The sequence below is a fragment of the Otolemur garnettii genome, unplaced genomic scaffold (genome assembly GCF_000181295.1).
Source record: "Otolemur garnettii isolate 467f Iridium unplaced genomic scaffold, OtoGar3 scaffold00032, whole genome shotgun sequence".
Taxonomy (NCBI): Eukaryota; Metazoa; Chordata; class Mammalia; order Primates; family Galagidae; genus Otolemur; species Otolemur garnettii.
Window position 1 is genome coordinate 2,015,550 of NW_003852427.1, and position 17,276 is coordinate 2,032,825.

The window sequence follows — 17,276 nt, forward strand, 5'->3', positions numbered from 1 at the left end:
TCTCTATGCCTTGCTTAAAGATTCAAAGTAACTGCCTCCAAATGGCATGGTTAGTAGAACAGACATTCAAATCATCTCTTTCCCCTATAGCTTCAGGCTTCATCAGATAAGAACAAAGAAAGTAATAACTAACAACATGTTCTTCATTAAGTTATGTTAAATTGGGTTATATCAAAAGGATTATGCTTAAAGGTATATGTTGGGTGGATTATCAGGTTACCAGGGAGGAGCTATTTACAGGGCAGGTGGTCATAAGATGTTTAAAAGGATTAATGAAGTCATTGATGTCCAATGCACATGTGCAGAGGGATTGTAATAAGTGGATTAATGAGGTCATTGCTGTATAGTGCACATGCACAAGATTACCTATATAAACCAACAGCGAATAAAGAAAGCATGCCATTTTGCCTGAGCGAGCAGATGGTCACCTTTATTTAAAACACAATTTCAATAAGCGTGTTTATTCTTCTCAACATCACCTTTCCCTGAAACCCTACAGCAACAGGGGCTAGATCAGAGGCTGTGTCAGCAATGGGGGCAAGAGACAATGCTGAGATGCCATTTGCTCCAAATGCAGTTCCATACTGTGTCTCCATCACCCACCCCAGAGAGTCCCAGGGCCCCTTTGTCAATACATAGCTTCTGCTTTCCTGGAAGCCTTCATGTCCCCCAGCCTGTCAGGGGTGAAGCCCCAACACTGCTGACAATGACCAATGGGACCCCTTCAGACACACATCTAGGGTCCCGCTACTCCACCCACGCCTGGCTTCCCGGAGGAGCTTCCCGCTTCCTGCCCCTCCCACTCACTTTAGGTCACTGACCCTGCTTGGAAAACACCAGGCCAGCTCATATAAGGAGTGTGGGTCTGGTCTGTGTGCTCAGCAATGGCTTCTGCTTGGTGGCCCTGCCTGGTCTTGGCTCTGCTGTCTGGTTTGGGGGCCTCTGGCTTTCCGAGAAGCCCCTTCCGGCTGCTGGGGGTGAGTCTGTCCCCTCCTCACCATCTGAGTCTCACTGTCATAAGGCAGAAGGCAGCACGCTGGGCAAGGCCTCTAAGTGGGGTGAGAGGAGGCAGAGGGCTGGGCAGTGAGAGAACTGGGCTCCACTGAGTCCTATATTAACCTGCTATCTAGGCCTAGGCAAGGCTCTTAAAACCCCCAGGCCTTGGTTTCCCTACCTGTCAAATGAGCAATGCATCAGAACGGCTCACCTTGCTGAAGGTCCCATCTTAGGCAAATGGGAGGCCTCTATGAAACGCCGAGTTGAGCCCTGTAGAGTGCGGGTGCTCTGGGAGGAGGCTGAAGGGGCCTGGGGCCCAGGGAAAGGCAGTGTGAGAGGCAGAATGAGGTGGGTATGTGGGCATAAAGAGAGCTCTCAATATGGATCCCCCTTCTCCATTTCCTGGGGGTAATGTGAAGACCTGTCCCTCTCTGGACCTCAGTTTCCCCATCTATTCAAAGTCCTTCCTACCCTGATGTGTGGCTCTGGGAGGGCCCTCAGATAACTGCGTGGAGAGGGGGCACTGCTGAACTCTGTACCCAGTCCAGAGCCTGCTCCCAGGCCATGTAGCCTTGGCTTTGGACTGACCCTTCTGTTTGTTTTTGTTCTTACAGAAACGGAGCCTCCCGGAAGGGGTAAGAACTTTCACTGGGATCAGGGCCAGGTGGGGCAGGGATAGGATGGAGCTGGTTGCCCAACTGCTGAAGGTGTGGGCCATGACGACAAGTCCCTCACAACTGGCAAACAGCTGGCAGCACCCTGCACCGGCAGACTCTTGCTTAGCACAAGACCCCGAGGAAAGAGCACCAGAGCCACAGTCCCTCCCACCTCATGGGACACAGGCCCAGGAGGGCCCCCATCCCAGGCATCCCTTTCTTCCACAAACACCTATTGGTACCTGGTCCTATGCACAGGGCTGAGAACACACAGTGACACGGTTCCTGTCTTAGCCCCACGAAACATCTTTATTTAACTCAGAGATCTCCCGACAGCCCCTCAGGCCAATACCACTGTTGGAAAGAAGGTGTCCAGGGATTCCCATGGCACAGGGAATAAGTTCCTGTTTGGGAGACAGACTCTGGCAATTACTGAAGGACACAGGAGGCTGCTGGCTGTGTGTGAGAGGGACTGTGAGGTTTGAGGACGAAGAGCTAGGGGCGAGTGTTCTGAGGCAAACCTGGGCATGGTTGGAGCTCAGGGTGAGGGGAGGGGCAGGACAAGGCCTCAGTGGCTGCAGCTACGTGTAAACATATTGCAAAACAGAGCAGGTACCAGACCAACGGTGGTCCATGGAATGTGGGGACTGGGAGGATATCAGGGGCCTCAGAGCCTTCACAGGAGACCTTAGAAGGGAGGAGGTCAGGTTGCAGACTTGGTTCTCCAATGACCCTGCCTGGGTGATCCCTGACCACCTCTTCTTCAGGTGGTCGATGGCATCGAGGTCTACAGTACCAAAATTAGCAGCAAGGTGACTTCTCGCTTTGCTCACAATGTCGTCACCACAAGAGCTGTCAACCGTGCAGATGTGGCCAAGGAGGTTTCCTTTGATGTGGAGCTACCCAAGACAGCCTTCATCACCAACTTCACCCTGTAGGTACCCCATGGCTTCTGGCTCTAGGCTCAGGGAGCAGATCTGGCCTGATGTGAGCCCCCCAAACTCTCTTTCCCTGCAGGACTATCGATGGCATTACCTACCCTGGGAACGTCAAGGAGAAGGAAGCTGCCAAGAAGCAATATGAAAAGGCTGTGTCTCAGGGCAAGACAGCTGGCTTAGTCAAGTATGTGCATGCCCCCAGGACTCAGGGGAACGTCTGGATTTCAAGGGCTTTCAGGGCTGCGAATAAGAACAGCTATTATTATTGTCATAGCAAAGTGCACCCATATTTATAGGGTCCCAAGTGGAATCTGAGAATCACTAGGGGTTTAAACTCAGGGCCAAGGGATCTTTTCAATGATCTTTGAAGCAGTCATGCAGTCTTTGGATAGTCACTACCTCGCTCTTGGTTCAGGGCCTCTGGGAGGAAGCTAGAGAAGTTCACCGTCTCAGTCAATGTGGCTGCAGGCAGCAAGGTCACCTTTGAGCTAACCTACGAGGAGCTGCTGAAGAGGCACAAGGGCAAGTACGAGATGTACCTCAAGGTCCAGCCCAAGCAACTGGTCAAACACTTTGAGGTAATCAGCTCTCTTGCAGCTCCTACACAAACTTCAGGGGGTGTAGGGAAGAACCCGTGGGCAGACTCAGACAAGGATCTCCTGGCTTAGTTAAGGAGGCTCAGAGGAATTACCCTGTTTTGGCCACAGCAGCTGGGGCCAAGGGGAGGAGGCTGGGCTGGACTTGGCAGATCTAGCTTTGGTGCTGGGCCCACCAAGACAACACCACAGGTGTCTCTGCGTTGCTCGTAAGTGAGTATGTGGGCATTTTACCTCTCTTAAAGCTGAAAGTGAAAGGAAATGCTTTCGTGGTAGAACTGGGGGCATGTACAGTTGTGGTGGAATACTCTGGAGTTAGCACATCCTCCTACAAGCCCGTGTGATCATATTCCTGGTGGGAGACACAGGCTTGGCCCTCAGCACTACCCTAGAGGGTCCCTGCATCATCACAGGCATCTCAGTCCCATTGGCCTTGTCCTTGAAGCTAGCCTCTACACTGTCACTGAGTGACATCACCTTACTTTGTCCATTTCAGATCGAGGTAGACATCTTCGAACCCCAGGGCATCAGCATGTTGGACGCTGAGGCCTCTTTCATCACCAATGACATCTTGGGCAGCGCCCTCACCAAGTCCTTTTCAGGGAAAAAGGTGATATAAATGCCTCTCAGATCTGGCAATAGAGGGCGGGGACACTGACCTTAGCAGGACAAGACTAGCCCATGCTGGCTGAGGCAAGCGTGTGTGTGTTGGGGTGGGGAGAGATCAATCTACAACCCTTGCCTTCCTCCTTGCCCACTTGGATCAGGAGTAGGGTGACCAGACGTCCCGATTTTGGTGGGACAGTCCCGCTTTTCAACAATTTGTCCCGTGTCCCATGGCGTTTTAAAAAAGTCCCGATTTTTGGAAAGAATGCACGAACGGGCTGGAGAACAAGAAAGGAATATATGGTTTTGGGCCGCCATATGGCTATTTCGCCAGAATATGAGTTTTATATTATTTTTGTTAATTTTATAATGTTAAACTGTAATAAATAATTGCTGAGAAGTGATTATCGAGAACTGCTTATCAAAGTTTGCCTTGTTGTCAGGCCCTGCCCGGCGCCATCCCCTGCCGCGCCTGCGCCATGTTGTCCCACCTTACAAATGTTAGAATCTGGTCACCCTAATCAGGAGTGAAGATGCTGAAGGCAGAAGGGTGCTGATAATAACCTTCCAGAGGAACTGGGGCCTCAGCTGTAATGGGGGAAGGGGGGACTGTCCCACCTTGGGAAGTGGACAAGGCAGTGGTATTGTTCCTGTTTACAGGTTAGAGGACTGACTCCACACTGAGGGGAAAAAGATTAAAAAGAACTTCACTGTTGGTGCTGGGTGGTTGACTTTAGTCCCCGAGGCCACCAGCTATTCCAGGGACCATAGTGGAAGTGGGAGGTGGACAAATAAATGTTTATGTAAACAATAACCCCAGGCATTCTGGACTTACCAGGCGAGACCTGAGGAGCACACACTCAGGGCTGCTGGCTTCTGCAGGGCCCACCCGAGGGCTCCTCGGATACCAGGAAGGGCCTGTGGGGCAGAGGGCTACTGCAAGCTGAGATCTGCTGGTGGGTAGGGCCCGGGCAAGCTGAGCGACATCCTCCATCACTGTCCCTCAGGGTCACGTGTCCTTTAAGCCCACCATGGACCAGCAGCGTTCATGCTCAAACTGTACAGACTCCCTCCTCAATGGAGATTTCACCATCACCTATGACGTGAACAGAGAGTCTCCAGCCAATGTACAGGTATCCGGGCTGGTCCATTAGCTATCACGGTGGGGAGAGGGCTGGTGAGGGGCAAGGCTGCAGCTGCATCTGGCCCAGAACCTTTGTGCAGTGGCCCAGAGAGGGTGGGAAAGGAACATCTTTTGCTTGGGCTGGTAAATATCTGGCTTCTATCTCCAAGAGTCATCAGTATGGTATTGGTAAAGGGACAGACGTGGCTCCTGTCTCCTTTTCCCCTTTTCAGATAGTCAACGGCTACTTTGTGCACTTCTTTGCACCTCAAGGCCTTCCAGTGGTGCCCAAGAACGTGGTCTTTGTGATTGATATCAGTGGCTCCATGGAAGGCCGGAAATTAAAGCAGGTACCCTCCTTAGCACAAGAGGCAGAACTGGAGATTGGGGAATGGGGGAAGAAGAGATTTTGTTTAAGTGAAAAAAGCTGATATTTGGAGTAAATGAAAGGGAACAGGATAGAATAAGGCTGGAGGCCTCTGCCCACTTCTGTGGCGGCCCGCTGCATAGGACATAGGCTCCAGCAGTCTCTGCTGCGGCTTTTTCCCTTCCCATCTGCTCACCTCTCTCTTCCCCAGACGAAAGATGCCCTTCTCAAAATCCTGGATGATATGAAAGAAGAGGACTACCTGAATTTCATCCTGTTCAGTGGACATGTGGACACCTGGAAAGAGAGCTTAGTCCAAGCCACTGCTGAGAACCTCCAGGAGGCCAGGGCATTTGTGAGGAATATGAGAAGCACAGGCTGTAAGAGCAGCGGCACAGATGCATCTCCTGGCGGCTCCCCTCTGCCCTGAGAGCTGCTTCTCTCCTCATGGGGTGGAGACTCTGCTGGTCTCAGGCCAGTAGAGGTGGGAGTGGACAGTCCTCAGCCTTAAAGGCAGGAGTATGGGGTGGCATCTCTGTGGTCTACGGAAACCCATTCTTTCCCTTTTCTAACACATAGTCCTGGTGCCCAGCAAGGCCCAGTGAACCCTTCTTGGCCTCATTTCTAAGGGAAAATTGTATGTGACATCTACACCCCTCCCATCTCCTTCCAGCGAGAGGGGCTGAGAGGCCTTTGGACTGTTTTCCAAATGGCATTTACAATCCCCATTGCTTTGACCCTCTGGCAGCCCCTCCATCCCCATTTGGATGCATAAATCCTGTGTTTGTTCCCTCACTGACCCATCCAGTCAGTGCTTGCTGAGCACCATGTTGTGCAGGCACTCAGGGTCCTGGGGCACACGAGCAGGGCCAGCAGTCCTGGCCTGCTCCACTCCAGCCTCCCCGCACCCTGGCACCCTGAGGACACCCTCCCACAGTGCTGTCTGTGTCTGTTTCCCAGTGACCAACATCAACGACGGTCTGCTGACGGGCATCAGTATGTTGAACCAGGCTCGGGAGGCGCATGTAGTCCCAGAGAGGAGCACGTCCATTGTCATCATGCTGACCGACGGGGACGCCAATGTTGGTGAGGAGGGCAGGTGTAGCTCTGACCTAAAGTAGGAGTGCCTGACTGCTGCTCCCGGCTCTGTAGCTGGCTCACTGGGAGAACTCGGGCAGCACTTCCCAGGGTCTTCCATTATCTGTGAGCCCTTCAAGGGCAGGGTCCAGCCTTTCTCTGCAGGGTGGTCTTCCATTATCTGTGAGCCCTTCAAGGGCAGGGTCCAGCCTTTCTCTGCAGGGTGGCCTTCCATTATCTGTGAGCCCTTCAAGGGCAGGGTCCAGCCTTTCTCTGCTGGGCACCCCACCATCTGTCCCGAAAAGGGCCTGTGGCCATGACTTCGCCAGCTCTACATGTGCAGGAGTCAGTTTTCTCCAGACTGAGCTGGTCCAGATGGTTCCCAGAACATCCCCTTCTACAGGTGTGTCAAGACCTGAAAAAATCCAAGAGAATGTGAGGAATGCCATCGGGGGCAAGTTCCCCTTGTATAACCTTGGCTTTGGCAACAATCTGAATTATAATTTCCTGGAGGCTATGGCCCTGGAGAACCACGGGGTTGCCCGGCGCATTTATGAGGATTCTGATGCCGACTTGCAGTTGCAGGTAAGCCTTGTCTTGCACACTTCCAGGAACGAGGCGCTCACTACTTCCTCAGGCAGCTTTTCCACCAGGTAACAATTTCAGTTATTAGTTAGAGCTTCCTCTTGGGTTGAAATCTCCCTCTGACTGCCTCTTACCCATCAATAATGGTTCCAATTTTGTCCTGGAGCTACTCAAAACAGACCTGTTTCTTCAGGATTGTCAGGTTAAATATAGGGCGTAGGGTTAAATATGAATAGCTGATAAAGGGCAGATTCTTTCCCAGTGTAAACATGCCTCTAATAGTGCATAGGACATTGTAAGTTTCCCGGGGTGGCCATAGCAAAGTACCACAGACTGAGTGGCTTAAACAGCAGAAATGTATTCTCTCCCACTTCTGGAGGCTGGAAGTCCCCATCAGTGTGTCAGTGGGTTGTTTCCCTTTGACGGTATCTAAGAGGCCCAGAGCAGAAGGGACTGTTCTACACTTCTTTCCTTGGCTTCTGATGGTCATCTTCTCCCTGTATCTACACACACATCTCTCTCTGAGCCTGTGTCCAATGTCTCCTTTTTATGAGGACCCCAGCCATATTGGATTAGGACTCACCCTAATGACTTTATTTTGGATACCTGATCTCCAAATAAGGTTAAATTTTAGGAGTACACAATTCAACCCACAACAGATAGACTTACACTGAGAAAACTTTGCTATTTATCCGACATTCAATTTAACAGCATGTCCCATAATTTGGTTTGCTGAATCTGGCAGTGCGTGGCACCTCCACGTCTGCAGGGGCCTCCCATGGCCTCCTCCACCTGTCTCCTGACTATGCTCACTGCCCCTGTCACCTTCTCTAGTCCACCTTTCTTCCTTTCCTCCTCGCTGTCACTCCAACAGACATCCCTTAAATACTTTCTAGGTGCTGAGAGCTCTGCTTTTTCTTTCTACCCTTCTTAGTGTCTACCTGGGGGCAGGGAGGGCTCCTGCAGACTGAAGGGCCCAATCAGGACTGCCAGGTAGGACTTAAAATCCAGCCTGGAGGACTGATGCCATGCTGCAACATTAGGGGATCCACCTACCCCAGACCTCTCCGAGCCTGCCCTGGACCCAACCAACCCATCCCACCCATGTTGCACTCCAGGGCTTCTATGAGGAAGTAGCCAACCCACTGCTGACGGGCGTGGAGGTGGAGTACCCAGAGAATGCCATCCTAGACCTCACCCAGAACAGTTACCACCACTTCTATGATGGCTCTGAGATTGTGGTGGCAGGGCGCCTAGTGGACGAGCACATGAACAGCTTTAAGGCTGATGTGAAAGGCCATGGGGTGAGTGGGGCTGGGGCCTAGAGTGTGGTAGGGCAGGGGAACCAGCACCACTAGGACTCCAGCCTCTTGGCTGACAGCCCAGTAGTGGCAACCCCAAACCTGGGCCCTCACCTCCTCCACCTCTGCCCCAGGCCATCAATGACCTGACCTTCACAGAGGATGTGGACATGAAGGAGATGGAAAAGGCCCTGCAGGAGCAGGACTACATTTTTGGGAACTACATTGAGCGGCTCTGGGCCTACCTCACCATTGAGCAGCTGCTGGAGAAGCGGTGAGCCAGGCCCGGCACTGCCCGGTGCCTACACATACCTGCCCCTGTGCCTCTGTGCTCTGAGAGAGCTCAGAGGAGGTGGACACAGCCATAGCCCAGGGAAGGGCACTCCTCCCACTCAGTCCCAGCTGTCATGCCCTCTCCTTGGCCTAGCCCTAGGAACTGTTTGCAGAATAGTCTGTAAGGAACCTGTGTTTCCACTCTCCACTGTCCCCCTGAGGCACAAGTGGGCTATCACCATGGCCAACAGCCCTGGAGTAGGCCTCAAGGGGAGGGCGGGCCTTTGCACCCTGCTCCCCACACTCAGCATGGCCTAGGATGGTGAGGCTGATTGGAACTGAGGTCTGGAGCCCCAGCCCTTAGCTCCCAGAGGACACTGTCAGTGACCATTCAGGTGGGGTAAGCCTGCAAGCCCCAGCACGGGATCTGGCTATGCTGAGTATTCAGCACACAGACATCATAAACGTTTCATTGCATCTCCTTACATCTCATAGGTGGGAAAACTGAGGCCCAGAGAAGAAGCAGGGCTTGTCCACATTCCCCAGGGAGCTGGTGAATCAGTCTTTCCTGAACCCTGGTGGGCTCCACCCTGAGGGAGGTGGAAAAGGGGTTCCTGGCTGCCTTGGGGCTCCTGGTCTGCTTCTAGAAGCCAATCCAAAGGAGGTAGGCAGGGAGCTATCCTATGGGCTGACCCTCCTGAATCCCTGTCTTCACAGCAAGAATGCCCATGGCGAGCAGAAGGAGAATCTCACAGCCCAAGCCCTGGACCTGTCCCTCAAGTACCACTTTGTAACTCCACTGACCTCCATGGTGGTGACCAAGCCTGAGGACAATGAAGATATGGATGCCATTGCTGACAAGCTTGGGGAAGGTGGGCATAGGGCATAGAAGCCAGAACCAGGAGCCCTCCCTCTAGGTTCCTGGGCCCTGGGTGCCCAGCAGAGGAGTGGGTCAGGTTAGGAAGAGCCAGAGCTGCCAGAGATGGGCAGGTTCAGGGGAAGCCAAAGAAAAACTAGCCAAGGGCCTGTGAAGATGGTGTGGAGAGAGTGAAGCAATCAGCATGGATAGTGGGGCGTGGGGTGAATGGAAGCCTCTGCTTCACTAGAACGATGTGAATAAAGGGAGCACTCTGCCTGGGGGCCATTACAAGGAAGAGGGCTTAGGCTGAAGCACGGAAGGGCTTAGTTAGACAAGAGGAAGCTCTTCCAATCTAAAAGTTAAGACTGGAGCAGGCTACCAGGCACTAGGGATTATGAGAGGAAGAGGCCCTGAGATCTGGAGGCTGAGACCAAGTCTCCTTAGCCAGAACCGATGCCACCCTACACAACAAGGGGTCCCAAATGCCCAGTGCAGCTGGGCACAGGGTATATGTGGGGGTTGGAAGGCGTGGGAGGTAAGGAGCTGGGCCAGGCCAGGCCAGGCCAGGCCTCTGGTTTGCAGGAGCTCTTGCTTCCAGGGACACGCCATGGGTAGAGCACAGCTGGCTGCTGCAAGGCCCATAGCCTGGGGCTGGATGGCCAGGCCACAAGCTCTGGCCCCTGCTCCGGCCACTGCCATTGGCCCTGATACCAGTAGTCTATGGCTCCTAATGCATTTCTCCTCTTTCTCCCTAACAGAAGCACCTGTGGATAAACAAGGTAAACTTGAGGCTGTTGGTGGGTGGTCAAATCATGGGAGAGAGAGGAGAGAGCAGTGAGGAACATTTTCAAGCAAGCTGGGACACTCACCCAGGGAGAGCCTCAGGACACCTGGGCTCAGGTTCAGCTGTACCGCCCAGTCATGACACTGTCCCTCTCTGAGCCTTGGAGTCCTTGTCAGTTGGATGGGGGTGGCTTCCCATGCCCAAGGAGAAACTGTCAGTATGAGAATGTTCTGAGACCTGCACATCAGCCACTTACACTTCACTAACCCACAGCAACCCTCCAAGAGGGTCTTTTTACCATTCCCCTCCCCACCCTACCTCTTTTTGTGGGACAGAGTCTCACTCTGTTGCTCAGGCTAGAGTGCCATGGCATCATCATAGCTGACAGAAACCTCTAACTCTTGGACTCAAGCATTTCTCCTGCCTCCTGCATTTCTCCTCAAGTAGCTGGGACTACAAGCACCTGCTGTAACTCCTGGCTAGTTTTTCTATTTTTAGTAGAGATAGGGTCTTGCCCTAACTCAGGCTGGTTTTGAACGCCTGAGCTCAAGCAATCCACCTACCTCAGCCTCCCAGTATGCTAGGATTACAGGCATGAGCCACTGTGCTTGGCTTATGAGTCCCATTTGAAAGTGAGGAAACTGAGACACGAGGCAGTTAGCTCTGTTTGCTAAAGGACTTAGTAGGTGGCTAAGCTGAGACGTAGGCCAGGAACCTTGCTGGCAATTGCTAGGGATCACAGTGCTCTGTCTCCCTGTTAAAGTTGGAACCTTACCCCTACAACTCCGACCACTGGACAGAGTCTTCCCAGTCCCTATTGACCTGACCCGTCTTCATCTACAATTGGAGCTCTGGCTTGTCACTTTCCCCTCAAAACAGCCTGACAAATGGACTAGTGCACGTGTGTGTGTGTGCGTGTATGTGCACATACACATGAATGTGTGTGCGCATGTGGGTGTGGCTGGCTGTTTTACTACCAAGGAGCAACAGAGATCTGTGAACCTTACCCACCCCAACTAGGGGGTAGGGAGTCCAGGGATGGAGGCAGAGTCTGCTGTGAGCATTACTCAAGAAAGAGAAGCTGGCTGGGCATGGTGACTCACACTGGTAATCCTAGGACTCGCAGGTGGATTGCTTGAGTTCAGATTAAGACCAGCCTGAGCAGGAGTGACACCCATCTCTACTAAAATAGAAATGTGCCAGACTCCTGTAGTTCCAGCTACCCAGGGGTCTAAGGCAAGAGGATTGCTCAAATCCAAGAGTTTGAGGTTGTTGTGAGCTATGATGCCACAACAGAGTGAGACTCTGTCTCAAAAAAAAAAAAAAAAAAAAAAAAGAGAGAGAGGAGCTGACAACTTAATGGCTTGCATCTTAGATGCATAAAAATGCCCTGCCCCTAGCACATAAATTCTACTCCTATTGCCGCCAGCCTTATAAAGAAGTTCCCTGGGCGTGACCCCATTTCTAAAGCCTAAGCTTTGGAGTCATATATCCACCTCTATCTGTTAGAGTTGGGGTCTTGTAGCCTTGGGACGAGTAGCCCCAAGACAGAAGGCAGAGTTGTGGGAGAGAGAATCTCTAGAGCCTGCTCACAAATGTCCTTTGGTTTCTTTTAGATACATCTGTGACCCCCTCCTGGCCCTACTCAAGTGAGTATATTTTGGTTGCAGCAGCCCTCCCTGTCCACAGCTCAGAGGTTGACTCTGCCCCATTCCCTTCAGTGGTCTTTTCTGAATCAGCACTCTGGGAGAGGGAGATGGGCAATGTGTCCTAAAGAAACTGGGGATGAGATGGGGTGTGGGTGCAAGAGCATTAGAGGGCAGGAAGGGGAGAGGTGTGGACCAAATTTAGGGTAGGAGTCCTGGCACCTATCTAGGACTACTAGCTTAGCTCAGCCCTAACCCCATTTGTATCCACAGCCAGTTACCTGTCTTCTCCAAACCCCTACTACTATGGTGAGTTCCCTGGCTCCTCCCTGGGGGGAAGGGTCAGGGTCCTAGACACAGCAATCCTGGCTGTCTAGGAGTTCAGCCTATGAGGGCTAGGAGGCTGGGGAGGTCCCAGGCATAGAAAGAGGCCCCAGGAGCAGCCTCTTCTCTGATGTGCTCCCAGTGGATGGGGATCCTCACTTCATCATACAAGTTCCCGAGAAAGATGATGCCCTCTGCTTCAACATTGATGAAGACCCAGGCACGGTGCTGCGTCTCATTCAGGACCCAGCCACAGGTGGGGACTTCAATCTAATGCTGGGACCAGGGGTTCTTTCTGAGAGAGTATGGAGCACCCAGGGTGCACATGGACCAGTTCTTACTCTGCCCAGAAATTTATCCACCTCCATACACTCGGGTGGGGAGCTGTCCAAAGCCACAGGCTCACCAAGTCCCCAGTGCCAGGGCTATGGGAGAAATGGTTAGGGTGCATGGGAAACCTGGGCCTGAGTGTAGGACCCAGTCTGTGTCTGGGAAATAACTTTTCTCTGAAAAACACTACTTGGTTCAGGTGAGGGGCAGATCCTCAATGTGCCAGCATGGCCCAAAGCTAGGGTGTTTAGGAACAGACAGGGTTGGGAGCCAATGTTCTGGGCTCTCCATGGTGTTCCCACTGTGCTACCTCTCAGCAGGTCTGGCTGAAGGGGGAGGTATACCTCAAAGACCATCTTGGACTCAGAAGTCCTCACTGGTCTCTCTCCCTGCCCTGCTTCTCTGGCAGGTCTCACAGTTAATGGGCAGATCATTGGTGACAAGAGAGGCAGCCCTGACTCCAAGACCAGAAAGACTTACTTTGGAAAACTGGGCATTGCCAGTGCTCATATGGACCTCCAGATTGAGGTGACGACAGAGAAGATCACCTTGTGGAATGGAGCAGTATCAAGCACTTTCAGCTGGTTGGACACCGTCACCATCACACAGGATGGGTAAGGTCTCCTACTAGGTCCATAAGGGGTGGCACGGCTTGAGAGGCTAAGGGAGTTCTGGAGGAATCTGGACAAATCCCAGGAAAGACTGGTTGCCTCAGAGGTCAGTTTCCTGCCAAAGGGGAGGGTGACAAATCCCTGGGACCCCCATCAGAGCCAGAATGGTAGCTGGACAGAGAAGTAGCTCAAAGAGAAGTCTGATTGGGCAAAGCATTAGGTGGTAACAACAATAATCCCCATCTGCATCTATATGGCTCAACTTGTTAGTGTGCAAACTTCTCAGCCTCTTCTATGTCATCAGATGCCCCGGAGCCTAGTGGCAGGGTAGCAGTGCTACCCCCGACTGAGGCCCAGAGAGGGGTAAGACCTGCCTAGGGTCAAACAGGAGGTCAGCAACTGAGCAGGGGCTGTGCCCCAGGCCTCCAGATTCCTGCTTATGGAGGAGCAAGGATCCACTTAGTGGAGGTCATAGACAGCATACACAAGACACCTTCTTTCCAACACTCCTGAGATAGTTCTTGGAGTCCACAGAGTTTTAAAGTCAAGAGTCCACAGAGTTTTGGGTGCCCTGTGCAAGGAAGGCCCTGCCCAGATGCCCTTGATTCAGGTGCTGAATGTCATGGCCCCTGGTCCCCACAGCCACCTGCTGACCACCTCTTCTCTCGTAGGCTGTCTGTGACCATCAACAGGAAGAAGAACATGGTGGTCTCCTTTGGAGATGGGGTTACCTTTGTGGTTGTCCTGCACCAGGTGTGGAAGAAACATCCCATCCACCAGGACTTTCTAGGCTTCTATGTCGTGGACAGTCACCGCATGTCAGCACAGACACATGGCCTTCTAGGTATGGAATATCAGACTGCAGGATGTTTGGGCCAGATAGCAGCCCAAAGACATGGGAAAGACAAGCACAAGGGTTCCCTAGGCATTCTACCCAGCTCACAACACCCCATTCAGCCTTTGTATCAACCCTGAAAGGCCAGGGGCCATGCTGTCCATCCAATGGCCAGGGGCTGACAGTGTGAACCTTTTTATTCCCAGGGCAATTCTTCCACCCTTTTGACTTTAAAGTGTCTGACATCCACCCAGGCTCTGACCCTACAAAGCCAGAGGCAACCATGGTGGTGAAGAACCATCTGCTGACTGTCACCAGGTGAGGTGGCTCCTTTGACATGCTTACTCTGCAGAGGCACATTTTCCTGCTGGGCTCTTGCCTTCTATGAGGTACTCTTGTTTTTCTTTGAGTTCTTGGTCACCTCTAGGCTCCTCCTAATCAAGGAATACCCCAAACATGGAAACAGTAATCATGTAAACTCATTCTTTTTTTTTTTTTTGAGACAGAGTCAGTCTTACTTTATCACCCTTGGTAGAGTGCTGTGGCATCACTGCTCACAGCAACTTCCAACTCTTGGGCTTAGGCGATTCTCTTGCCTCAGCCTCCAAGTAGCTGGGACTGCAGGCACCTGCCACAATGCCCAGCTATTTTTTTGTTGCAGTTTGGCCGGGGCCAGGTTCAAACCTGCCACCCTCAGTATATGGGGCTGGCGCCCTACTCACTGAGCCAGAGGGGCCGCCCATGTAAATTCATTCTTGACCAAAGAATTCTGTGCTCTTAGAATCACCAACTTCACATCCTTTTTCGACTTCAGATCAATGGCCATAGCAGCCATCTTGTCCACCCTATCTATCATAGCATCTCTCTTCTTTTTCCTAGGGGCTACCAGAAAGACTACAGAAAGGATATCAGTGTCGGCATGAAGGTCGCCTGCTGGTTTGTCCACAACAATGGGGAAGGGCTGATTGATGGTGTCCACACTGACTACATTGTGCCCAACCTGTTTTAAATAGACACACCAGCTCTTGTGGAAAATGCCTTTCCTGCATCTGGAATAGGGGTGCATAATGGGCCCTGTGGGAGGGGCCGGGACAATAAAGCTCAGAGTTGAAACCAGAAAGCTGCCAGCCTCTACGTGCCTTCATAAGCCTCTGCTCCAGGAAGCAGGCAGGTGGGTCCCTACACAGCCCAAAGGAGGAGATAGCTGGTGGGAAGGCAACTTCTTGGGCCTCTTAACTGACATAGCTAAGAGAATTGGTTAGGTTTGGTACTATGGGCAGTCAGATGTATGATACTTTGGGAAAGAAAAATCAATAATTGACTTTGGAGCAAAAGGACTGTGAGAAGTCAGAAAGGGTTGAGTGCATTTCAGAGTTCAGGAAGGTCATAAGAAAAGTACAGGGATGTGGCTCAGGATCTCCTATCAGGACCTTCAGAAGTAGAAAGTGCTCTAGGGCAGTGGTTCTCAACCTTCCTAATGCTACAAACCTTTAATACAGTCCAAAGGGGTCGCAACCCACAGGTTGAGAACCGCTGCTCTAGAGCACACACAGCCCACATCTAAGTGAGGATGTCATCCACCTCTCCATTTGTGCCCTCATACACCCACCATCCATCTACTCACCCATCCATCCATCTACTCACCCATCCATCCATCCATCCATCCATCCATCCATTCATCCACTCACCCATCCATCCTTTCACCCACCCACCCACCCATTCACTATCCAGCCATTTGCTCCCCTGCTCATCCATCTATCCATCCATCTACCCATCTGTCTGTCCTTCCATCAACCATCCATCCACTTACCAATCCTACCATCCATCCATCTTTCCAATCATCTGTCCATCCACCCATCCATTGATTCAGCAGATAAACACAGTACCCTGGGCCAGGATCTGAGGGCACACAATTTAGTAATCCAATTTCTATGTTCAAGTACTCAACTCTGCCTTTAGCTGGGTCAGGCATCTCTGGTATCTTGCAATTTCACCTTATAGTGACCACTTGCTGTACGTACCCTCTCATTGAATCTGGGATGGGGCTGGGGTTCAGAGAGAGATTCCTACAGAAGGGACTCTGAATCTGAGAGATCTTCAGTCTGGACAACCCTCTCCTACCTAGACAACTGAAACTGTCCCTTCCTGGTCTCCTTGCCTCTCTTATTGCCTCCCAGAAAGAGCTTTCCACAGAGCAGAACTGATTACCCCTCTCTGCCTAAATCCTAAAAATGACATCTTCTATCCATTGCTTTTGAGACCAAGACAAAAGTCCTTTCTATGGCCTTTCTAACTTCCCTTCATACACCAGATGCTTTCTTCACTTTCTGAGTTCAACACACAAGTGCTTCCACTATGCAAACTCGACCCCTCCTGCCCCAAATCCTTTGCCTTTGCATTTTTTTCTGTCTGAGGGGCTAAGGGCAGGCTAGGCAGAAGGTACCCCATTGAAGGAAGCAATAGGTAACTTTGATGGCAGAGCAGTGAGGACATAAAGGCTGGAGGAGGTTGGGACCAAACTAAGGAGAGCCATGAATATCAGTGGGGGCAGGGGATGAGGCTGTAAGTCACTAGAAAGTTGTCCTACCTTTCATTCCAGAGACTCCATAGGCCCTCCCTGCTTTCTGGGGCCTACACCGGCCTGGGGCCTGGAGTGGGGATTGGAGGGCAGGAAAAGTGGTCCAGGAGGAAATATTTCTCATCAAAGAAGACCCCCAGGTGCCTATAGGATGCTATAGGGGATTGGTAGCTTTTACTGCTCTAGGGAGAAGGCCACCTAAGATGTGGCTTCTATCTTGTAGGCTTCCCTATGGCCTCAGGGTGAATTTGGCAGGGGTGTAGACTGGACTGGAGAAAAGGGCCCAGGCCTGTGAAGGGATCCCCACCCCACACAGTGGGCAGGCCCTGGCATCTCATTCGATCCTGGGCTGGCTGAGGAGCCACATAGCTTTTAGCCAGTCTTCTTCTTCTTCTTCTTAATAGAGTCTCACTCTGTCACCCTGTATAGAGTGCCATGGCACCTTAGGCTCAAGCAATCCTCTTGCCTTAGCCTCCTGAGTAACTACTGGGACTATAGGTGCCTGCCACAATGCCTGGCTAGTTTTTCTATTTTTAGTAAAGACAGGGTCTCACTCTTAATCAGGCTGGTCTTGAACTCCTGAGCTCAAGGGATCCACCTGACTCAGCCTCCCAGAGTGCTAGGATTACAGATGTGAGCCACCATGTGTTAGCCAGTCTTCTTGAGGTCAATTTTCCCATCTGTGAAATGGGGAGAATGCTCCTCCTGATGGAGAAGGTGAAACGGCAGCCTCCTACAGTTCTGGGCCTCCTCAGGTGCCAGTCTCTGCCCTGCAGCCATGCCGAGTAGGT

At 51.9% G+C, this 17,276-nt stretch overlaps 1 protein-coding gene across 1 annotated transcript; it reads left to right on the top strand.

Annotated features, from left to right (window-relative positions):
- The first annotated feature begins 853 nt into the window (after window positions 1-853).
- ITIH3 (inter-alpha-trypsin inhibitor heavy chain 3) lies at window positions 854-15,027 on the top strand. The gene is made up of 22 exons (XM_012804985.2): window positions 854-977; window positions 1,611-1,631; window positions 2,420-2,586; window positions 2,670-2,774; window positions 3,006-3,168; window positions 3,683-3,796; window positions 4,800-4,925; window positions 5,149-5,265; window positions 5,494-5,662; window positions 6,243-6,368; window positions 6,763-6,944; window positions 8,063-8,248; window positions 8,380-8,519; window positions 9,236-9,390; window positions 10,136-10,156; window positions 11,778-11,810; window positions 12,081-12,116; window positions 12,274-12,387; window positions 12,871-13,075; window positions 13,744-13,916; window positions 14,114-14,225; window positions 14,787-15,027. Exons 1-22 carry the CDS (start codon window positions 885-887, stop codon window positions 14,914-14,916), a joined length of 2,688 nt encoding a protein of 895 aa, XP_012660439.1. The 5' UTR covers window positions 854-884; the 3' UTR covers window positions 14,917-15,027.
- Window positions 15,028-17,276: the final 2,249 nt, after the last annotated feature.

What these genes read in the sequence shown, in the direction of transcription:
- ITIH3 (XM_012804985.2), top strand. Translation starts at nt 885, where the DNA reads ATGGCTTCTGCTTGGTGGCCCTGCCTGGTCTTGGCTCTGCTGTCTGGT. An exon ending in CGACGGGGACGCCAATGTTG is followed by an intron (nt 6,369 to 6,762) that starts GTGAGGAGGGCA and finishes CCCCTTCTACAG; the next exon opens with GTGTGTCAAGACCTGAAAAA. An exon ending in CATTCAGGACCCAGCCACAG is followed by an intron (nt 12,388 to 12,870) that starts GTGGGGACTTCA and finishes CTTCTCTGGCAG; the next exon opens with GTCTCACAGTTAATGGGCAG.